Consider the following 23,341-nt stretch of genomic DNA (forward strand, 5'->3'; position numbering starts at 1 on the left):
TGTTTTCATTGTTTCTCCATCTGTTTGCCATGAAGTGATGCAGCCGGATGCTATGATCTTCATTTTTTTGAATGTTGAGTTTTAAGCCAGCCTTTTCAGTCTCCTCTTTGACCTTCATCAAGAGGCATTTTATGTTGTTCTTCGCTTTCTGCCATAAGGGTGGTGTCATCTGCATATCTGAGGTTGTTGATATTTCTCCCAGCAATCTTGATTCCAATTTGTGATTCAGCCTGGCATTTCACATGATGTAATCTGCATAGAAGTTAAATAAGCAGGATGACAATCTACAGCCTTGGTGTACTCCTTTCCCAGTTTGGAACCAGTCTGTTGTTCCATGTTTGGTTCTAACTATTGCTTCTTGACCTGCATGCAGATTTCTCAGGAGGCAGGTAAGGTGGTCTGGTATTCCCATCTCTTTAAGACTTTTCCAGTTTGTTGTGATCCATATAGTCAAAGGTTTAGTGCAGTCAATGAAACAGAAGTAGATGTTTTTCTGGAATTCCCTTGCTTTTTCTGTGATCCAGCAGATGTTGGCAATTTGATCTCTGGTTCGTCTACCTTTTTTAAGTCCAGCTTGAACATCTGGAAGTTCTCGGTTCACGTACTGTTGAAGCCTGGCTTGGAGAATTTTGAGCATTACTATGCTGGCATGTGAAATGAGTATAGGTGTGCATAGTTTGAACATTCTTTGGCATTGCCTTTCTTTGAGATTGGAATAAAAACTGACCTTTTCCAATCCTGTGACCACTGCTGAGTTTTCCATATTTGCTGGCATACTGAGTGCAGCACTTTAACAGCCTGTAAGGATCTCAGGGTCCAATGAGGGAGATCAGTGTGTAAACAAAATGACAATACTATATTAAGTGCTATAACAGAAGTAAGTACAAAGTGTAGTGGGAACACACCAGCAGGAAGGGTAATTCTGTGTGAGAAAGTTAAATGTTGAAAAGGTGATATTTGAACTGTACCTTGAAGTATTAAAGTATGTTTAATAAACATTTCACTTGTTGGAGAAGAGAAGAAAGAGTAGTTTGGGTCTAAAGAACAGTGCATGAAAAGACAGAGAGGCGTGAACAACATTAAAGTGTTTAGAACCATGAGTTCACCGTGACTGGAGCATGGGGTGTGGTCTGGTGAGACAGGAGATAACAGAGAGAGGCAGGTTGGGCCCCACTGTGTACATACTCAGTAGTTTGTGTTTTCTCGTGCTTCTGGAGTTCTCAGTGTGAGATAACCTTGGGCCCATTTGGAACCAGTGCGGTGTCCTGTGACTTTGGCCCAGTGACTGTAGACTGTTGGTCTGGCTTATGCACGAGGGTCATACTGGCTTGTGCCACGTGTGTGAACGCTAAATATGTTGAATATTAGCCCTGAGAGTCTCCTCCTGCCACCCTGCCAAGGAACAGAGGGAGCAGCAATGGTCTGTATGACCGCAAAAGCATCATCGTAATTCCATTTGTTCTGAGTCCTTATTCTGGGCCAGGCACTGTAGTCAGGACTTTTTGTGAATTTTCATTTAACCCTCATAATCTGATAAAATAGGTTACTGTCAGTCATTTTCCGTATTTCATCCATAAGAAAATGGAGCCTTGGCAACTGAGTTAGTTGCCTAAAATCGTAACAACTAATAAGTAACAGAGCTGGATCTTGAATCCAGGTGGCCTCAAAGCCTCCTCACCATTCTACTCTGCAGCTTTATAAGAGAGAGGAGAGTGAGAAGAAATTCTAGGGTACGAGCACAGTGCAATGAAGAGAGGCGTTAGTATGCTTTACATACTAAATCCACCTTCCTCTTTAGCCTAGAGCAGCTGCAGGCTGGGGACCCCAAGAGCATAAGGGAGAAGGCGATCAATGGCAAATTTGACTGAAGGATGGTGAGGAAGGGAGGCCAGGTAGGAGGTTCCGAGCCACCCTGCCTCGGGGAGCAGGAACATGCTAGCTCAGTGCTGAAGCAGCTGCTGTTCTGCTAGTGTGTCTTCCTGTGATCAGGATGTAGGCAGGAATCGGTGTCACCTGCTCCAGATGTGGGCTGGAGGACAGGGGGGTCACAAGGTCAAAGCAAATGAGAAAGTAGATGCAGAAGCACTGGGAACCAGCAAAGCCACAGAGAGACGGGACGCTCGCATCATCTTCATCGAGCTTAACTTGGGAAAATACCATACACAGCTGCTGTGATGTCTCTGGCATATGCAGGGGGCTTTCTTTTTTGTCAGAGTTAAAAAGTATTTAGTAAAAATGATTTCTTCATTGGTCTGAGGGTTGGATCAGATGACTCAGCTTGAGCAGAGCACACTGTGTTTGATTTCTTCTTTTTTTTTATTTTTAATTTCTTTAAAATTTATTTTTGGCTATGCTGGGTCTTCGTTGCTGCACTCAGGCTTTCTCAAGTGCAAGGGCTTCTCACTGCGGTGGCTCCTCTTGTCTCGGAGCATGGCTTCTAGACACATGAGCTCAGTGGTTGTGGCTCACGGGCTTAGTTGCTCCGCAGCGTGTGGCACCTTCCCAGACCAGGGGTAGAACTGGTGTCTCCTGCATTGGCAGGTGGGTTCTTAGCCACTGGACCACCAGGGAAATCCTTGTGCTTGGCTTCTTGTCTATAAAGTGAGGAGTCAGAGTTGATAAGTAGTTTTGAAGTTTTTAAAAAATTGCAGTATGACGTGATAATTAAAGAGAATAGGCTGTGGCATTAGATTGCCTTGGTTCAGTTCTAAGTTTTGTGGTCTTGGGCAAGTTGATCTTTTTGTTGCAATTTCATTATTAGTAAAATATACCTTCTTTATCAAGTGGTTGCTGTGAGACAGGTATTGTAAAAGGCATCTCAGTAGGGTTCCTTCTGCATAGTAAATGCTTAATACATGCTAAATGTTATTTCTTCAAATAGACACACAGGTGCAGTTATTAATAAGTAAGGGAAGTTAAAATATAAACATGGGATTTAAAGGCCTCTCACTCTGTTCTCAGTATAGTGAAATAGAGCCTTGGAAGAGGAGGGCTACAAATATTCATGTAGTTCAAACAGAAGTATAAGCCTGAAGGAAAAAAAATGCCTGTGTCCTAATGTCCTGCTTTTTAGTTCAGTGTTTCTAAGCTGGGTGCCAGGGCTCAGGTGCTCTGTAAATTCAGGCCACTTGTGCCTTTGCTGGAGCCTTTCCTGGGACACGTTGGGACTATAATCGTCATTTCACTTGAGGGACCCAATGAGCAGATTAGCATTAAGAAAGGCATCAGGGGAGTTCTCTGGTGGCCTAGTGGTTAGGACTGGGTGCTTTAACTGTGGAAGCCTTCGTTCAGTCACTGGTTGAGCAACTTAGATTCTGCAAGCCATGTGGTGCAGCCCACCCCACCCCCCAAAACAGTACAGTGTATAATTTGGGACTTCCTGGCAGTCCAGTGGTTATAACTCCATGCTTCCACTGCAGGGGGCATGGGTTCGATTCCTGGTCGGGGAACTAGATCACATAGGCCATGTGGTGTGGCCAAAAAATTTTTCCAAAATATAATAAATATATAAGTAAATAAAAGACATCAGGACTCCCTGTAACATGGTATAGTCATTTTGACAGTACAGGTCATTTATGTCTGAACAGCTTCCTAGTCTGAGGTAGAATCTGTTTAGATTTAGCATCATGTTTTTCTTTATTAAAACGGAAATTTTGAAAGGACGTTTATTTGTTGCCTGCTATATTGGCTGTGTAATTACTTAGAAGTGAATGCCAAATAGCTGTTGATTAGTGGACAATTGGAGAAGGCAATGGCAACCCGGTCCAGTACTCTTGCCTGGAAAATCCCATGGACAGAGGAGCCTGGTAGGCTGCAGTCCATGGGGTTGCTAGGAGTCGGACACGACTGAGCGACTTCACTTTCCCTTTTCACTTTCATGCATTGGAGAAGGAAATGGCAACCCACTCCAGTGTTCTTGCCTGGAGAATCCCAGGGACGGGGGAGCCTGGTGGGCTGCCGTCTCTGGGGTCGCACAGAGTTGGACACGACTGAAGCGACTTAGCAGCAGCAGCAATGGACAATTGGCTACTACTGCTCACTACTGCTCTTACCACGGTTACAGCTGTTTTTCCAATCAGCTGTATTTGTATTATTGGTGGAAGAGTACCTCTCTGTGAGTGCACACTCTGAAACCGTTAGGCAGAGAGGATTTGCCATTAGAAGTTACCAGAATAAAAAATTTATACTCAGGCAGGAAGGAACTAACAACTACTAAAAGTCTAATCAGCTAGTTACCTGGTTCAGAAGAGGTACATAGATCTGGGAGAATAAGGTGTATATATATATTAGGTTAGCAGGCAAGAATTTAAGGCTAGAGAAGTCATTTAAAGATGAGAGGATTAGGCAGCTCCAGAAGTCAAAACAGTTAGGATCTAGGGTCCAAACTCTGGGAGACTGTCATAAAACAGTGTGGATAACAATTATAGCAGATGGAGCCAAAGGGTATTGATTCCCACCTCCCCCTCTATAGATTAGCTCAATCCCTGAGCCCCTAGGTGTTCATTAGACCCAGAAGGCCCTCAGGTGCCGGCAGGTCCCCTTTGCCCTGGTGGAAATGATGACCTCTCAGGGGAGGAAGAATCTGGTTGGGTGGGGAACTGCTCTCCTGGGCCTTGTGACCCACAGCAAACCCGGGACTGGGTAATAAACTTCTAAGAAGCTTTCTGTTTGTGATGTACTGCACCCATACACTGAGTTCTCTGTAATGTCCTTTCCAATTTATGCACCCTTTATTATTTTAATGAATGGCTAAAAAAATTAACCCAGTCCCAGGGTGAGGGTGGGGGACTGCTCACGAGTTGGCTGCATGCAGGCCTTCGGTAACTGTGTGCATTTATTGCATTGTGTTTGCCATGTGCTAGGATTTGTTTGGCATGAATATGAATGAGCTCGTACTTGGCCTTGCACAATGTCGCTGTTCCTTATGTAGACCCTGAAGGGAATGCCTCTTACCTGGCGTTAGCAGTGGCAAGGCTCCTCCAACGTGTGCTTCAAGCCCCACATGGCTAATTAGAAATGAAAAGCCTCTGCTTTTCAGAAGGCTCATCTTATGCTGGCATGACACATTTATTAATACTCCATGCCATAACTCATTAAGAGCTGTTCTACCGCTGCTAATGGGCCCTGTACTCACACTCATTCAGTGGCTGTTGTTATAAACTGATATTTTCCCCTGGGCCATAAACCACAATTCAATATCTGTTTCCCTTTTAACTCATTTACTTCACTAAGATCTAATTTAAGGCAGATTAGGTAAAATATTAGAGTTCATGGGTACCAAGTGACTATTGCATATGAAATATTCTCGTAAGAATCCAAAGCTAGCTGTCCTTCGCTCTCCTCCTGGGCTTTAAAGGATCTGGTGTTGGAGCACAGGATTGAACAAAGGGTGACTCTCCTTTTCTGGGTTCTTACCAGCAGTGTAACAATGATTCAGTTCATTCAGTTCAGTTGCTCAGTCATGTCTGACTCTTTGCGACCCCATGTACTGCAGCATGCCACGCCTCCCTGTCTATCACCAACTCCCGGAGTTCACTCAAACTCATGTCCATTGAGTCGGTGATGCCATCCAACCAGCTCATCCTCTGTCATCCCCTACTGAGATTTAAATCAACTATGCTTATGACTTTAAAATGCTTTTGTGTATATATATATATATTTTAAATTCAGCCCATCACCAATCCTCCTTATTCATTCTCTTTTGCATAGTCACTGTTCTGCCCAGAAAAGGTGATAAAAGTAGAGGATCTAGAGTGGGAAAAAGCAGCCTGTGGTATGATACTGCCATGGGACTGCCCCATGCTGCCCACTTCTCACATAAGTACAATTGTCAGGATAGTATTAAGCACTGTTGACCCCGGCCTTGACAGTTTCACTCAAAAGAACAAAATAACTAACTCAGGAGAGTTCCACCAAGATGGAATGTGAAGGAATGGATAGAATAGTAGGCTTTCTCCTCAAAACAATGGTTTGCCCTTTGTTGCACTTGATTTTAGAAGTGAAAATCGCTCAGTCATGTCTGACTCTGTGTGACCTCATGGACTATAAATAGTCCCTGGAATTCTCTAGGCCAGAATAATGGAGTGGGTAGCCTTTCCCTTCTGCAGGGGATCTTCCCAACCCAGGGATCAAATGCAGGGATCTCCCACATTGCAGGCGGATTCTTTATCAGCTAAGTCACAAGGGAAGCCCAGCAATACTGGAGTGGGTAGCCTATCCCTTCTCTGGGGGATCTTCCCGACCCAGGAATGGAACCAGGGTCTCCTGCATTACAGGTGGATTATTTACCAACTGAGCTACTAGGGAAGCCCTTTTACAACATTGGATGCTCTCTATATTTTCTAAATCATAGGCTCATAGATGTCAGAGCTGGAAAGGACCTGGGCACACCCATCAGGCAGCCCCCTCTCTTAAGTTAGAGATGAGGAAAATGAGATCCAGAGAGCTGTAGGGGCTTCCCCAGGTCGTACTGCCAGGTAGAGACAGGTGAAGGACAACCTGAGTGTTTTAATACCTGAGAGGTGATGTGGCACTTCTCAAATCCTGGTGAGCACAGGTTCCTCTGCAGCTTGTTTATCAGAATCTCTGAGGTGGGACTTGTGAATCTGTGGGTTTGTTTGTTTTTGTAAGATGATCAGATTATTCTTAAGCAACCAGTCTGTCTTATGTCAGAACTGGTATTCATACAAAACAGGGATTTACCAGCCTTGACCCGTGGCCCAGATCAGCTCTGCCATTTGCTTTTGTATGGCCCATGAGTTAAGATGGGTTTTCACAGGACTTCCAGAGTGGTCCAGTGGTTAGGAGATTAGGACTCTGCATTTCCACTGCAGGAGGCACAGGCTCAATCCCTGGTTGGGGAACTAAGATCCCACAAGAAGCTGGCACAGCCAAAAAATAACAGAGAAGGCTTTTCACATTTTTAAGTGATTGTGCTTAGTCTGTGCTTAGTCTCTCAGTGGTGTCCTACTCTTTGTGACCCCAGGGACTATAGCCTGTCGGGCTCCTCTGTCCACGGGGACTCCCCAGGCATGAATAATGGAGTGGGTTGCTATTCCCTTCTCCAGGGGATCTTCCTAACCCAGAGATCGAACCCAGGTCTCCCACATTGCAGGCAGATTCTTTACCATCTGAGCCACCAAGGAAGCCCTTTAAGTAATTGGGGAAAAGTAAAAAAAAAAATAACAATATTCTGTGACGTATGAAAATTTTAGGAAATTAAAATTTCCTTGCCTGTAAATAAAGTTTTATTGAAGCATAGTCCCTGTTATTTGTTTACATATTGTCCATGGTTACTTTTGCAACTGCAGTGGCAAGGTTGAATTGCTGCACCAGGGGCTGTATGGTCCACAGAGCCTGTAGTATTTGCTCTCTGACCCTTTACAAAAAAGGTTTGCTGACTCCTGATATATATTATTCTCTCAGATAAGCACTACAAGTCCCAGTGTAAGAGGAGATTCTTAAGCTTTGAGACCTTGTGTTGGTCCAAACACCATCTTGCCTTTTGCAAAAGATGATATTTTAAAAACTGCATATAAGTTAAGCATGTGTAAATCTAATTATTTAACAATAAAGTATGCTTCATTGTAATACAACTTGCTACTTTGAAGTATGGAGGATTCACCTTCATTTCTGGACATTTAGGGTAAACCAGAGGTTTATTTCTCTCTGAGCCAAAAAAAGATCTCCTGTTTTTATACTTGATAGAGGATATAAATACTTAGAAAGGAGCGATGGTTAAACTATTCTATATGCAGTACTCAGTATCCAAATTAATTATGAAATTTCTACTTCACACATAAAATGTCCTTAAGGAAACCTTTATTCCTATAAAACCATCTTTTAAAAATTCACTGTAGAGACCCACTTTCCCTCAGGACCATCAGCATCATCCCTGCCAGCGCATCACTGTACTCATTTAGAATCCTAGCTGCCTCCTGGTTTTTCTTCAACCAAGGCCTGACAACGCGACTTTCCTAATGCCTTGCTTTTCTTTTCCCTCACCTCAGCCATGCAAGCATTTGTTCAGTCCTCGAGTAGCATTTATTGAGTACCTGTTGTGTGCTGCCGTGCAGGCTCTGATCCTGAGATAGGAAGATACCCTCTGCAGTTCCTTTAGACCTGTCTTTCCATCGTGGCCAGGCTAAAAGATGAGAAACTGGGCAGGTGCAGAGTTTGTTACTTTAAAAAACTCTGATGCTTATCTCCTTCTAAGGCAGGTAAGAGGTTTTATCCAGGCCTGGCCTGGTGGTTTTGGATCCTGGGACACGGGCCAGCACTTCTTTTGTTGTTGCTGAGGCTTTCATGCCGTGTACCTCAGGGGCTCAGGTTTCTCATCCACCAGAGACTCCGTCCCCTCACCAGGTTCATTCACTGTGTTACTGTCTCTGAACTACTTCTCCATCTGGCAAATAGAAGCTGCAAAGAGACTCTAAACCTGGCATCATATGTTGTTCCTTGCAGCCTAACCTTTGATAGGTGGTGTCCCTCTCCTGAGCTTTTGTGAAATGCACAGAGGATAATAATCCCTCCTTCACACATACTTCATGGGAATATTATGAGGTTGAATGAGGAGGTTATTTAAAAGGTTTGACATTTTCTTGGAGGGGGTTGCTATAGAAACGCAGAGGAATACAAGTACTTAGAAACGCAGAGGAATACAAGTACTTCAGAGAAGAGATTTCAGGAAAGTTCAGGGCTCTTTAGTTTTTATTTTTTTGAATTATGAAGTATGATAACACATTTACAGGAGACTTGGAAAATACAGAACAAAGTTACATATAGTTCCTCTATATATTACAATTATTTTTTAAGTAGGTAAATTAAGATTTTAAGTTGGAGTTTCAATATCAAACTCTCAAAAATTAAAAGAATGAATATACAGAGAAGTAGAAAGATATAGTAGACTTCAAAAGCACTGTGAACCAATTCAACATAATTAAGATTTATACAGTTTTCACTCAACAGTAAGATACAAATTCTATTTAAGCTCCCATAGACTGTAAACTAGGAGACACTGGAATATATTCAGGGACATAAAATAAGGTGCAAAAACTTCATGGTCTAAAGGTATTGAAATCATACAGAGTCTATTCTCTTATCATTGTAGATTATGTTAGAAATCAATATAAAAAAAAATTTGAAAATAACCCACGTATTTTCAAGTGCAGTGTGACATTTACCAAGAGAGATCTTCGACTTAGCCATCAAAAGTCTCAATAAAGTTGACTGAAGAAAACACAGAGTGATTGCAGAGAAGGAAGCATTTAAATGAGAAATTAGTATCCAAATGAGAAATTAATATTAAAGATACTTTAAACAAAATCCCATGTATTTGGGAATGTCCGCTTTTAAATGATGGTGTATCTAAGAAGCCATAGTAAGGAAAATTAGGGAAAAAACTGTGATAGAATAAAAATGAAGAGAATTTACCAGAGTTTGTTGTATGCTGCTGAAGCTGCTTAATGCAATTAAACACGACATGGAGTCGTCAGTAGGTATGAAAACAAATAACGGACACTAACATAAAATTTTGTGAAATTAGAACAAAATTTGTGCTATTGTTAATAATGCTGTATCACTTGTTAATTTCGTGTGTGTGTGTGTGTGTGTGTGTGTGTGTGTTTTACAACATAGTATTTATTTATATTCTCAGAATTGGATTAGAAGTTTCAAGCAGGGCTCTTTGTTCCTTTGAGAGGCCAAAATATGGAAGAGCCAGAGCTCGGCCCTCGACCTCTTTCAGCCTAACCCCAAGCCTCTTGCTTTTAGGATTGTTTTCCCTGCAGTTATCGCCCGGCCCCCGCCCCCCCACCGCCGCCTGGGGCCAGTGCCTTCCAGTACAGGAAGAATTTGATCTCAGTGCAGTCTCTCTGCTGGGGCCGCTTCTTCGAGCATTTCCAGAATGCATATGGCTCGACCCCAGCACTGCTTTTCTATTGTGGAGAACATGGCGTGACTGCCAGGGACGGAAAGAAGAGAAGATGAGAGGACAGAAACTTTAAAGAAATCTGCCAGCCACTGTGTATTGGGAGTACTTGGGTTGAGCATTATATTGAAACTGTGGGAGGAAGTGTGAAGTTGTTTCCTGCTCTCCAAGAGCTTGGAACCTAGTAGGGATGGAGAGTGGTGGGGAGGGTACAAAAAGAACTTGGAGAATAAGGAAAGACACAAACTCTGAGTGTATCAAGAGTTCAGGAAAGGGGGAGGTCAGGGTGATTGCAAATTTATCATAAAAAAGTGGGACCTTGGGCTTCCCTGGTGGTCTAGTGATTAAGAATCTGCCTACCAGTGCAAGGGACACGGGCTCGATCCCTGGTCTGGGAAGATCCCACATGCAGCAGAGCAGTTAAGCCCATATGCCACAAGCACTGAGCCTGTGAGCAGCAGTTACTGAAGCCTGTGTGCTGTAGAGTCCATGCTCCGCAACGAGCAGTGAGAATCCTGCGCACCACAATGAAAAGTAGCCCCTACTCGCCACGATTGGAGAGCACCTGTGTGCAGCAAAGAAGACCCAGCGCAGCCAAAAATAAACAAGTCTTTTTTTTTTTTTTAAAGTGGGACCTCAGTACCAAATTCAAAGTTAACACTGACCTCTGTGGGAAGGAAGGGGATGGAGTTGGAAAGGGCTGCGGAAAGAAACTGTATTAATAAAGTGTTATTTCCAAGGCTAACTGATGGATATAGAGATATTTGTGGTATCATTCTGTAGACTTTTTAATATGTCTTATGCCTCTCATATGGTTCATTTTTGTGGTGTTTTCATTGAGATACAGTTCACATGCTAGAAAATCCACCATTTTAACATGTACAATTCTTTGGCTTTTTATTCACTAGTTTGTGAAGCCATCATCACTTTCTGATTTCAGAACATTTTCATCACCCTAAAGACATCCACTGGCTTCCCTGGTGGCTCAGTGGTAAAGAACCCACCTGCCAATGCAGGTGACATGGGTTTGATCCTGAGTCACAAGATCCCCTGGAGAAGGAAATGGCAACCCACTCCAGTATTCTTGCCTGTAGAATCCCATGGACAAGAGGAGCTGGTGGGCTATACAGTCCATAGGGTCACAACAAGTTGGACATGACTTGTCTACTAAACAGCCACAGCAAAGAGACCCATTGGCAAGGAGTTCCTAATCCCCTCTCCATCCAATCCTAGGCTGACCAGCTTTCTATCAGGATTTGCCTATTCTAGACATTCCATGTAAATGGAACCCTACAGTATGTGGCCTTTGGTGTTTGAACTCTTCTCAAGGTTTTTCAAGTTTCACTCATGTTGTAGCATGTATAAATACTTACCTTCCCTTCCTTTCTTTTTTTCTTGGCCCAGATGTCTTTATTTTTTTCAAAAAGGTCCTTAAATCTTTCTGAAGTTCCAAACGGGTTAGGAAACACTTTTAGCTACTGCTATTCTTAATTCTATTATTTGGTTTGGAATAAAACTGATTTTTAAAAATTTATCCATAACACATTACTGGTCACTTTTCAGGTAATAATATACAGTTGACCCTTGAACGACACAGGCGTGAAGGGCCCAGTCGAAGATCCACCTATAACTATAGGCAGCCCTCTGCATGCGTGGTGCCCTCACGCCTTGGTCCCTTAGAGCTTGTGAGTCGTTAGTATCCGCGCTTCCGCAGCGGCCGGTTCCACTGACTGTGGATCATGTAGTACTGCAGGATTTCCTGTTGAAAAAAAATCCATGTACAGGTGTACCTGCACCATTCAAACCCATGTTGTTCAAGGGTCAACTGTATATATTTTTTATTGTGGTAAACTATATATAACACAAAATTTACTGTGTTAACCTTTCTTAAGGGCACAAGTCAATGGTATTAAATAAATCCACCATGTTGTATAACCTTCGCCACCATCCATTTCCACTTTTTCATCTCAAACAGAAACTTACACCCATTAAAAAATAACTCTCCATTCCTCCTGCCTAAAGCCCCTTATTGGAGAAGGCAATGGCACCCCACTCCAGTACTCTTGCCTGGAAAATCCCATGGATGGAGGAGCCTGGTAGGCTGCAGTCCATGGGGTCGCTAGGAGTCGGACACAACTGAGCGACTTCACTTTCCCTTTTCACTTTCATGCATTGGAGAAGGAAATGGCAACCCACTCCAGTGTTCTTGCCTGGAGAATCCCAGGGACGGGGGAGCCTGGTGGGCTGCCGTCTCTGGGGTCGCACAGAGTTGGACCCGACTGAAGCGACTTAGCATAGCATAGCAAAGCCCCTTATAAACTCTCTTCTGCTTTCTGTCTCTATGTATTTGCTAATTCTAGGTACCTCATATAAGCGGAATCATATAATAGTTGTCCTTTTGTGTCTGGCTTATTTCACTTAGCCTGATGTCTTCTAGGTTCGTCCATGTTTAGCATATGTCAGAATTTCAGCCCTTTAAAGACTGGATACTACCCCATCATATGGATATATACCACATTTTGTTTACGTTTTTTGTCAGTTGATGGGTTGTTTCCACTTTTGCAGTATTTTGATGCTTTTATAAACATCCATGTATACATTTTTGTGTGAACCTGTTTTCAGTTCTCATGGGTGTATAGCTAGGAGTGGAATTGCTAGGTCGTATGGTATCTCAGTGTTTAACTTTCGAGGAACTGTCAGCTGTTTTCCAAAGTGGCTGAACCATTTTCCATTCCTACCAATAATATACGAGAGTTCCAGTTTCTTTATATTCTTGCCAACATTTGTTATTTTCCATGTTCTTTTTAAAAATTATTACCATTCTAATGGGTGTAAAGTGGTATCTCATTGTGGTTTTATTTGCATTTCTCTAATGACTAATAATATTGAGTGTCTTTTCATGTGGTTATTAGCTGTTTGCATATCTCCTTTGTAGAAATGTCTATTCAGATCCTTGCCCATTTTTAACTTGGATTGTTTGTCTCTTTACTGAGTTGTAGGTGTTTTTGTAATCTAGTCTGGCTGCAAAACCCTTATTAGATACACGATTTGCAAATATTTTCACCCATTCTTTGGGTTGTCTTTTCACTTTCTTAATAGTGTCATGTTTTGCACAGAAGTTTTCAATTGTGATGAAGTTCAATTTAATCTGTGTTTTCCTTGGTTGCTTGTGCTTTTGGTGTCCCATCTATGGCACTGTTGCCTAATCCAAAGGTAAAAAGATATACACCTATGTTTTCTTCACCGAGTTTTATAGTTTTAACCTTTACATTTAGGTTTTTTATCCATTTTGAGTTAATTTTCGCATCAGGTGTGAGATAGAGATTCAGATTCGTTCTTTTGCATCTGTTTGTCCCACCACCATTAATTGAAGACTGTTCTTTCCCCTTTGGATTGTCTTGGCACGCTTGTCAAAAATCCGTTGACTGTAGATGTTTGGGTTTATTTCTGGACTCTCAATTCTATCCTATTGATGTGTTTGCTAGTCTTATGTTAGTTCCAGTTTTGATTATTACAGCTTTGTCGTAAGATTTAAAATGCAGAAATGTGAGTCCTCAACTTTGTTCTTATTTTTCAAGATTGTAATTTGGTTCCCTTAAATTTCTATACAGATCTTAGGATCATCTTGTTAATTTCTGCCAAAAAAGGCAGTTGAAATTTTGAGAGATTGCACTGAACCATAGCAATATTAAGCCTTGCAGTCCATGAGCATCAGATGTCTTTCCATTTATTTACTTTTTTCCCCATTTCTTTTACTGATGTTTTATAGTTTTCAGTGTACAACTCTTACACTTCTTCTGTTAAATTTATTCCTATGTGTTTTATTTTTTTGGATGCTCTTATAAATGGCGTTGTATTCATTTCATTTTCAGATTGTTTTCTGCTGGTGTATAGAAATGTAACTGATATTTATATATTGCTTTTATGTCTTAGAACCTTGCTGAACTTGTTAATGAGCTCTGTTTTGTGTTTATATCTTCCTTAAGGTTTTCCATATAAGAACTTATTTCATCTGCAATTAGAAATAGTTTTACTTGCTAAATTGCCTTGTCTAGAACATCTAGTACAATATTGAATGAAAGTGATGAGAGTGGAATCTTTGTCTTATTCCTGGTCTTAAGGAGAAAGTTTTTAGTCTTTTAACATTAAATATGATGTTAGCTGTGGATTTTTCATAGATGCCCTTTATCAGGTTAAAGACGTTCTGTTCTATTACTAGTTTGCTGTGTATTTTATTATGAAGGAATTTTGGATTTTGTCAAGTGCTTTTTATGCATCTTTTGTGATGATCATGCAGTAATTGTCCTTTATTTTATTAATATGTTGTATTATATTGATTGGCTTTCATATGTTAAATTATCTTTGTATTTCTGGGATAAATCCCATTTGGTGGTGTGTAATCCTTTTTTTATATGCTGCCAGATACTGTTTGCTGGTATTTTGTTGAGGTTTTTGTGTCTATATTCATAAGGGATATTAGTCTATAGGTTTCTTTTCTTTAAATGTCTCTGTCTGGTTTTGTATCAAGGCAATACTGGCCTTACAGAATGAGTTGGGAAGTGTGCCCTTTTCTCCTATTTTTTGGAAGAATTTATGAAGGACTGATATTAATTCTTTAAACGTTTGGTGGAACTCATCAGAGAAGCCATCTGGCCCTGGGTTTTTCTTTGTGGGGTTCATTTTTTTTAATGCAGGGTGCAGAAGAGTATTTATAGTATAGTTGAGGGGAGGGTAAGGGAGGGAGAGAAGAGTCTTTTTTAAGGCTGTATCTGTGTGTTTATATTAATACAGAAAAGTTTTGAAAAGATACATAAGAAAAGATGATACACATGCAAAGGTTATTGAGTAATGAGATGGAACTTGTCGTCTGTTCCTTTTTTTATGATTATGAACATGTACTACTTTAAATTAAAAAACAAAGTGAAAACAAAAGCCTACTTAAAAGGGCCAGCATTTGACCGTGTGCCTTTTCACCTGCAGGGTTAGATGCTAGGGCTGTGTGCTGGCCGCTGGCCTGTGTCTGCAGGACCTCAGTCCAGCAGACCCTGCATCTCCAGCTCCACAGTTTGCTGCTCGCCCTCTCTCTAAACCTCCAGCAACACTGAATTACGTATCAATTCTCTGGAAACACCCCCAGTTCTGTGCTACTGCGCCTTTGTAATCCTATGCTGTTCCCTTTCCTTACTAACCCTTCCCCCTTTATCTGCCCAATTAATCTCTCCTAATTGGCACTTATCCTTTAAAACCCCTTCCAAATGTTTAGTAACCTGCCTTTGTGAACACCTCCCAGCTCACTCCCCTCCCTTGAATTGCCCATCCAATGGGAAAGTAAAAATCTCTCTCTTCTGCTGCCTCTCATACATTACATATATTTTTGTTATTGAATTTTATGTTTATTATTACTAGTTCATGTATATGTCTTCCCTAAAAGTACAACTTTATTCAGTCTTGTATCCAAGAAGCTTAGCACAATGCTTGGCACAAAGCAGGTGCTCCAAAATATTTGAATTAAATTCATGCAACAGGAAGAGGCATCTGAGTAGGATGGGCAATGAGAGCCAAGGCCTAAGTTTGAATTACTATAACCTGTTCTGGTTTTGCACAACAGGAGGATTCATGCTAGGAATGTAGTTGAATGAATTTGGCAAGGCTGATAATGGAGGTTCTTAAAAGGTAAATAGACTAGACTCTGTAGGTGAATAACTCCTCTCACCTCCTTGAGTCTTTGCTCAAATCTCTCTCCTCAGTAGGCTTACCTTGATCACCTGAGAGGGATGGACCGAGAGGTTGGGGTTGGTAGATGCAAACTATTACATTTAGAATGGATGAACAACAAGGTCCTAATGTATAGCACAGGGAATAACACCGAATCTCCTGGGATAAACCATAATGGAAAAGAATGTATATATGTATATAATTGAGTCACCTTGCTGTTACAGCAGAGATTGGCATAACATTTCAATTAAAAAACGAAACATTCACCCATCCTCTGACCCCTGCACTCTCGAGTTGCCTTTCGCTAATCTTCCTCCTTTTCCCACAGCACTTATCACATTTGATATAATTTACTTACTCATTAGGTTTTTTATTTATTGTCTGTCTCCCATCTTAGAACATAAGCTCCTCTCACTAGGGTGGCCTTGTTCACCGATCCTTCCCAAGCACCTGGAACATTGCCTGGCACATAGTTGGCACTCAGTAATTATTTGTTGAGTGAATGAATCCTAAATTAATAAACTTCAGAATCTTGTCCAGAGCAGGCACAGATAGCTTAGGTATAGTTAACATGGCTTATTTCTGAAAGAAAAGCCTGATCTTTAAAACTGCCAAGATAGTGTCATCTGTTTGTAACGTAATCTGGAGTAGTACAGGGGAGGGAGGTGAGGGAAAGCGGTTTCTCTTGCCTTAGTATATTGTCTTAAGGTTTCTTGCCTTAGACACCAAATTGGGAAGTAAAACATGGGTCCATTTGAGTTAATTTCTTGCCTAGAAAAATGTTATTTCATGTGGTGATTAATTCCTGTGCTTTAATAATTTCTCTCTTTCTTTCTCCACAGACCTTTGTAGTATTAAACAGAGGGAAAACTCTCTTCAGATTTAGTGCCACGCCTGCCTTGTACATTTTAAGTCCTTTTAACCTGATAAGAAGAATAGCTATTAAAATTTTGATACATTCATATCCTTTTCTGCAAATGTGGAGTGAATGCAGCCATCGTGTGGTCCCTGGTATGTTTCTGAATGTCCACCACCTAATTGTATATTAACTATTTTATCAGTGGTGTAGCTGACTATTCCTCCAGTCAGAACTTCTGCTAAAGCCTTAGCTGAGCTTCAGCAGATTCTTTTTTCTTAGGATGGTATCACGGGAATCTGGAATTTTGTGGGTATCATTAAGAGGGACAAGTTAAGATGGTAGCTTTGCTGCTGCTGCTGCCAAGTTGCTTCAGTCGTGTCCGACTCTGTGCGACCCCATAGACGGCAGCCCACCAGGCTCCCCCGTCCCTGGGATTCTCCAGGCAAGAACACTGGAGTGGGTTGCCATTTCCTTCTCCAATGCGTGAAAGTGAAGTTGCTCAGTCATGTCCGACTCTTCGCGACCCATGGACTGCAGTCTACCAGGCTCCTCCGTCCATGGGATTTTCCAGGCAAGAGTAGTGGAGTGGGGTGCCATCCACCAAGATGGTAGCTTTACTGACGTCTTGATTTTTAGAGCACTCAGACTTTAGTAATTTCATAACAAGTTATATTATTCAGCTTTTTTACATATTAAAGCCCAATTAGAATTTTTGAAATGCTACTATAAATAATTGAGCGAGTGTTTTAGAGATCTGCTTTGATTTCTTAAACCACAAGTTTAGAAAGTAAGATAATCTCTCAGATTAAATGGCCTCTGGTGTACAGGTTTAGATCTAGATTGCAGGATTGATATGAATTTTTTATATATATTTTTGCTCCCCTTAAAAGAAAATGCCAGTTTACTCCTGCGGCTTGACTTTGTATCTCATTAATATAGGAGAGCATATGACAGATGAAAAATTACATGCTGGGTTTAACAACTTCACTTAGTAACTTTAAACCTTCATGGTTGGTATTTAATTGGGCAGTACTTAGTCCCATGCTTCAGAGTTTTGTATCCTCCAAGTAGGATGAAGAAACCAGCAGTTGCTGCTTCATAAACAGGTTTGTTAAGCTTTTGCACCTTTTTTTTTGTTAAGAATTTAGCAGCCTGATCTGGAATTTGTGAGTTTTGCAAGCAACATAGTTCTGAAACCTAAAGGTTTATAAGAAAATAAATAATTCACAATGGACTCTTTCCTTTCTTGTTGGATTAGAGGATGATGTTTTTTTCTCTTCTAACCAGAACATGTGATTATTCCCTGAAGAAAAATCCAGCTGTAGGAAGAAAAAAATCCAGCTGTAAGAAGTGTTCTTCCTTTTTAAAACTCCACTAATAGAATGAAGGTAGTGAATGCCACTAGCAAGAGAGAGTGAATTAGTAACAAATGAGATGTGACTTCTGTGCAGTTTTAAGTAACTCGTATTGATCTAAAGCAGTTTAATTCTTCTCAGTAGACAAGAACATGGAGAAGGAAATGGGAACCCACTCCAGTGGGTTGCCTAGAAAATCCCATGGACAGAGGAGCCTGGCAGGCTACAGTCCATGGGGTCTCAAGAGTCAGACACAACTTAATGACTAAGCCAGACAAGAACAAGAAGGGCTGAGCGAGATCTTGGATGGAATTGAAATGGCAGCAAAATGATTTGCTACGCATAAACATTTCTGGACACTGTCAGAAAGATCAGATGAATTTGCCTTGTTACCTAATTCTTAGGAGTACGGTGGTACAGATGTCCTTAAAATCCTTACTCAGTCCTTACCACAACTGGTTTCTCAAATTTGACAGATTCAGCAGACATTAACTGTTGCCTTGCCCTGCAAGGACACAGCCCTTTGAAGGGCTATGGAAAAAAAGTAAACTGTTAAATACATGAACATTTTCAAATAATTGGTAATACAAGATAATTAACAATAAATGACTTCTCAATAACATAGATAAGATTTAATTTGTTTTTCTCATTCGATGACTTTGGCATCTGGCAGACTGCAAGATTTCTGGTTATTGGGCAAAAAGGTATTTAGAGGCATAAATGGTAAGAAGGAAAAATGTTTATCCAAAAGGAGAACGGTGACAGCCCTTTTGAAAAAAAGAGCGGCCACCCTGCCGTGTCCACTCACACTCTCTGGCCGGGTGTGGATACGTATGGTGGCGCTCATGTGGCTCATGGTGGTGGCCACAGTTTTCATCATCACCTTGCCTTTTCCTCCTCTGTGCTTTGTCTCCTTTCAGGTTACTGATTTTAATTCTCATGATACTTAATGTGAAATGTATTTGCTTCCTGAGGATAAAAGCAGGCCAGAGTTTGTATATTCTCCCTTGACTCTTTTCTACAGTATTTAGCATGATCATTATGTGCACTATTTTGACCAACTGTGTATTCATGACTTTTAGTAACCCTCCTGACTGGTCGAAGAATGTGGAGTAAGTAGCTCATGTATTTATTTTTCTGCTCACTTGTTTTAAATATTTCTGGTTACTGCATCTTGCACTGCACAGCTTATCCATCAAGGAAGAAAATCATTTGCCCACTTTTCATGTGACAGAGATGGATGAGGATACATGTGGAATTTAGGAAATATCATTAGACATCATCTCTGGAAATTATTATTTCTAGGATATTACCCATTTTTTATTTCACTGAGTGGGTGAGGATACATCTGCAATTTAGGAAATAAGTATCCTTAGAAATCAACTCTGGAAATTATTATTTCTGGATTATTGCCCACGTTTTATTTCATGGGTGAGGATACATGTGGAATTGAAGAAATATCCTTAGAAATCAACTCTAGAAAGAGAAAGGCTGCTGTGAAAGTGACGACTCACCACCTCTGCCCTTTGCTGTGGTAGCCTGTGTTAGCCAAAGCTTTGACCGGCCCATCACCATCTTCTACCCTCAGTTCCTGATGATACTGCCTTTTTTTCCAGCTTTAGCTTTCCTTTTCTTGTTGACTTGTTTCAAGTGAAAATTAGCTCTGGGGCCTCCTTTCCTGGTTCAAAATGATCACGTGCTGGGTGGCAGTACAGAGCTATTCCTTTGTGATGCCCTTCAGGACCCAGTGGCACATCCCAACTTTCTTGGTTTGTGCATTTCAGTCATTTTCATAAGATGCATCCCTTTCTCTTCCTCACTTCCTTTCTGCTGCATCAGTTGTGTCCTTCCTGTTTTGTCTCTGTTAGTGAGGCTGTATGTCCACAAGCGCTCTCTTAGAAGGTTCATTTAAAGTTCCTTTCTGTTAAGAAATTGCCTCAAGCTATCCATTTCTTTGACAGGTACACGTTCACAGGGATTTATACATTTGAATCACTAGTGAAAATCATTGCAAGAGGTTTCTGCATAGATGGCTTTACCTTTTTACGGGATCCATGGAACTGGTTAGATTTCAGTGTCATCATGATGGCGTAAGTTCTCTGCTTACTTTATTGGTGTTCTGGGTGTGTGTGGTTGTACTCTTGGATGTGTCTGTATGACAGTGTAAGTGTGAGTTTATGGGCTTAGTTGTGTGAGCAATTAAAGGATAACCATGTAAAGTAGTATGGACATATGTCTGATTCTTTCTTATGAAGGCCTCTTGGGGTTCAGGCAGTGGCAGTGTGTGCATATGGGAGAGGATGAGCAGATGGGAGCAAAAGTAGGAAGTGATTTTCTATTGCAACTCCCTTATATTTTGTTTCCCCCTATAACATTGACCAGGGTGCACACAGTTATCACTAGGAGGCCTTGGTGAAGACTTCATATTTTTTAGGTGTAAACCTTAGGCTGGAACTCAGTTTCCTGGGTATATTATGTAACATGTAATTTCTTGAGGCTGTCCAGATGTTGCAGAATTCAGAGCACATTTTGGAGTCAAAACATAAGCCAAGTATCCAATCTGCTCACTTCCTAAAGAATTGCTGACCAGAGCTTCAAACTATTATTACCTGGGAGCAGTGTAACCCCACATTGGCATGCTAGCTGCTCTATGTAATTAGTGTTGTTTTAACAATGAAAATGTATCTCTTCAGGAAACTTAGATGGTGATAGAAGAGGTGTAGCAGACTTTATTTGTATTTTCATGTTGGGGAAAGTGTTTCGTGGGTTGGTAGGGGGTGAAGGTGTAGTGTAGATTGTGTGTGTGTTTGTATGTGTGCACACAGCAGTTATGTAAGAGATTGAGTGTATTTGTATATGTTTGGGTCTGAGCATCTGATACAAAGATGTATTTCAACTATAAAGTCTGAATGAATGATATACACTGAACATTTGACACTGGAACTTTGACTTTCTGTTGTATTAAGAAAATTTCTAGCTTTCCAGAGTTATGAATACACACTGGTGTTCATTTAAAATGTAAGTGTCCTTGCTAGGCACAGAGCTGGTGATTGAATGAACACTTACATAATATTGGCTCTGATCCCATGATCTGGTTTTTCCTGTATGTCACAAGTTAAAACTTCATATGTAGGCATGACTGCAGTGATATGCAGACAACTCTGGGATAAGTCATATATGCAGAGATGTAGCCATTTTTTCCATTGTCAACTAGGAAGTTATTTTAATGTAGATTTGTTTATATGGGGCTCCTGCTGCAGAAATCTGTCTCCTTTTCCTAAGAAATTGTTCACAAAACTTGGGAGACATAAGCCTTTGAATACCTCCTGGCCTTCCTTTTAACTGGAAAAAGAGAATGGACTAAGAGTAGTCATTCTGATTGGGATCTGCACATCATGATGCTGCGTGAGAAAGCCCCAGGAGCCTTCTGGTGGTATCGCTTCTTTCAAATACACTTTGGATTTGTCCTTGCCCAACTGAAAAAAATAAAATGTGTTCCTTAAATGCTTGTATTTGAAACTTTTCTTTTTCAAGGAAAAAAATGAAATCATATCTTACTTATAAGACCCTTTCTTACCCCTATTCTCAAACCCTCGCCCAGTGGTACCATTACAAGTTAACTTTGGTTTGATTCTGCAGGTATATAACAGAGTTTGTAAACCTAGGCAATGTTTCAGCTCTACGCACTTTCAGGGTTCTGAGGGCTTTGAAAACTATTTCGGTAATCCCAGGTAAGATGGCCCGGGGTTGGTGTTAGGTGTTGGGTTAGGGCCCTGACGTGACGTATTGTACTTTTTGTTTTGTTGTGGTTTCGTTTTTTCCTTTGGTGTTTGTGTTTGTGTCCGTGTTTGTCATTTGTGTCTGTGCGTGACCTCCCTTACTACAGATATGTGACAGAGTTTGTGGACCTGGGCAATGTCTCAGCGCTGAGAACATTCAGGGTTCTCCGAGCTTTGAAAACTATCTCTGTAATTCCAGGTGAGAAAATTTAAACACCAGACTGACTTTGCCTCATCTCCTCTTATGTCCTCCATTTGCTCTGTCCACCACATCCTGAAGCAGCGTCGGCACAGCTGAGATGGCCTTGCGTTTCGCATGTTTTTCCCAGGAGATGTTCTCTGGAATGGCTCTTTGGTCCTTAAGCCAAAGTTGCTCTGACAGTGCTTGCAAGGCATGCAACCCCCATTCCATCCATGCTCTGAAAAAGCACGTGCTCAAGAGTCACTTGGATCTTAAGATACCTGAAAAAATTGTCACAGAGCTAGCTGTCTGTTTGAATATGAATCATTTGCTTCCTGGCCTCGTGGAATTACAGTAATTTTTACATTCGCCATCATTCCATTGCTTGTGATTTCTAGGCTTCCTGTCGCATGGTTTGCTGATGGGATGTTATTCGAAGAATTGCACTTTTACTGTTACTGTGTTAATGGAATTATTTAATCACAGAAGAGCCCTTACCCCATTGACTAGTCCAGTGTTCGAGACAAATTTAAGAGCCTTGGTGTTAGTGACCTGAACTTTAATAATCACTGTATATCACATACTGTTACTGTCTAATTCACTAGAATAAGAACCAGCAGATATCTATTACATATATATTCAGAGACCATTCTCAGACATAAATCCCAATGAAAGCTTATGTGGGTGCCATTAAAAAAAAAAGTCAAAGGTAAGATACATCTAAGCACATGGGCAAACAGAAAAGTACAGAAACTTTACAAGGAAAAAAAAGTAATCAGGGGCTAGTTGAGAGGTAGTTGATTGACAGTCTTTACATTTTTTGCCACTTTTTCCTGATTCTGATTGAGAATGGTTCTTAACCTTTTCAAGGTTTTGTATCCTTTTGAGAACCAGGTGAAATTTCACAGGCAGCACCTTCCCAGCAAAGCCCACTGATGGCCCCCCAAGGTTGAGATCTATTAATTTAATTCAAATCCTTGCTGCCCGGTAATAACTATTTTTCGGAAGACCAGTCTTGAAATCTGGAAGGAAAGATATTTTAGTTAGTAGACGAACTAACATGGCAGAAACATGGCAGAAGTCTAGACTGTGTTGTCGCTGGTTGGACTTTGGTTGCATTCCGGAGTTTTTAGGGAAGGAAGACTCCCAAGAGGCCAGGCTTTCCACTGCAGTTTTGTGGAAGCAGGAACATGAAGAACAGAGGCATCCTATTCCGGGCATCGCATGGCTCTTCTTGTGGCTACACCAAAAATACTCCTCTTTTCTCCTCTTCAACGTTATCTGGATATCACATGCAGAGAGAGGGAAGTACAGAGGTAGAATTCTGCTGACTGAGAACCTCAGCGAGGTAAATCTCAGTTTCTCCATTTACAAACTTGGGCCATGAAGTGGGCCCATAAATTATGGCCCTCTTGAGAATGAATTACTTTATTTTTAGCAATGGTAGCTTACTTCTTGTCAACCAGAGGCTAGATGTCAGTGGAGTATATTCTTTTTTTTTTAAGATTTTTTTTTTCATATGAG

General features: G+C 41.1%; 1 protein-coding gene across 3 annotated transcripts in view; it reads left to right on the top strand.

Annotated features, from left to right (window-relative positions):
• Window positions 1-23,341, top strand: part of SCN8A (sodium voltage-gated channel alpha subunit 8) — a 197,150-nt gene that overhangs the window by 86,341 nt on the left and 87,468 nt on the right. For 2 of the 3 annotated variants that reach the window (XM_055583758.1, XM_055583753.1), the window contains exons 4-7: window positions 16,486-16,603; window positions 18,879-18,969; window positions 19,819-19,947; window positions 21,744-21,835. In XM_055583758.1, coding sequence (XP_055439733.1) covers window positions 16,486-16,603; window positions 18,879-18,969; window positions 19,819-19,947; window positions 21,744-21,835 — 430 coding nt within the window. Of the gene's footprint in view, window positions 1-16,485; window positions 16,604-18,878; window positions 18,970-19,818; window positions 19,948-21,496; window positions 21,589-21,743; window positions 21,836-23,341 lie in introns of all 3 variants that reach the window. The other variant, XM_055583749.1, reaches the window with a different exon arrangement.

This window comes from Bubalus kerabau, chromosome 1 (assembly GCF_029407905.1).
Source record: "Bubalus kerabau isolate K-KA32 ecotype Philippines breed swamp buffalo chromosome 1, PCC_UOA_SB_1v2, whole genome shotgun sequence".
Lineage (NCBI taxonomy): Eukaryota > Metazoa > Chordata > Mammalia > Artiodactyla > Bovidae > Bubalus > Bubalus kerabau.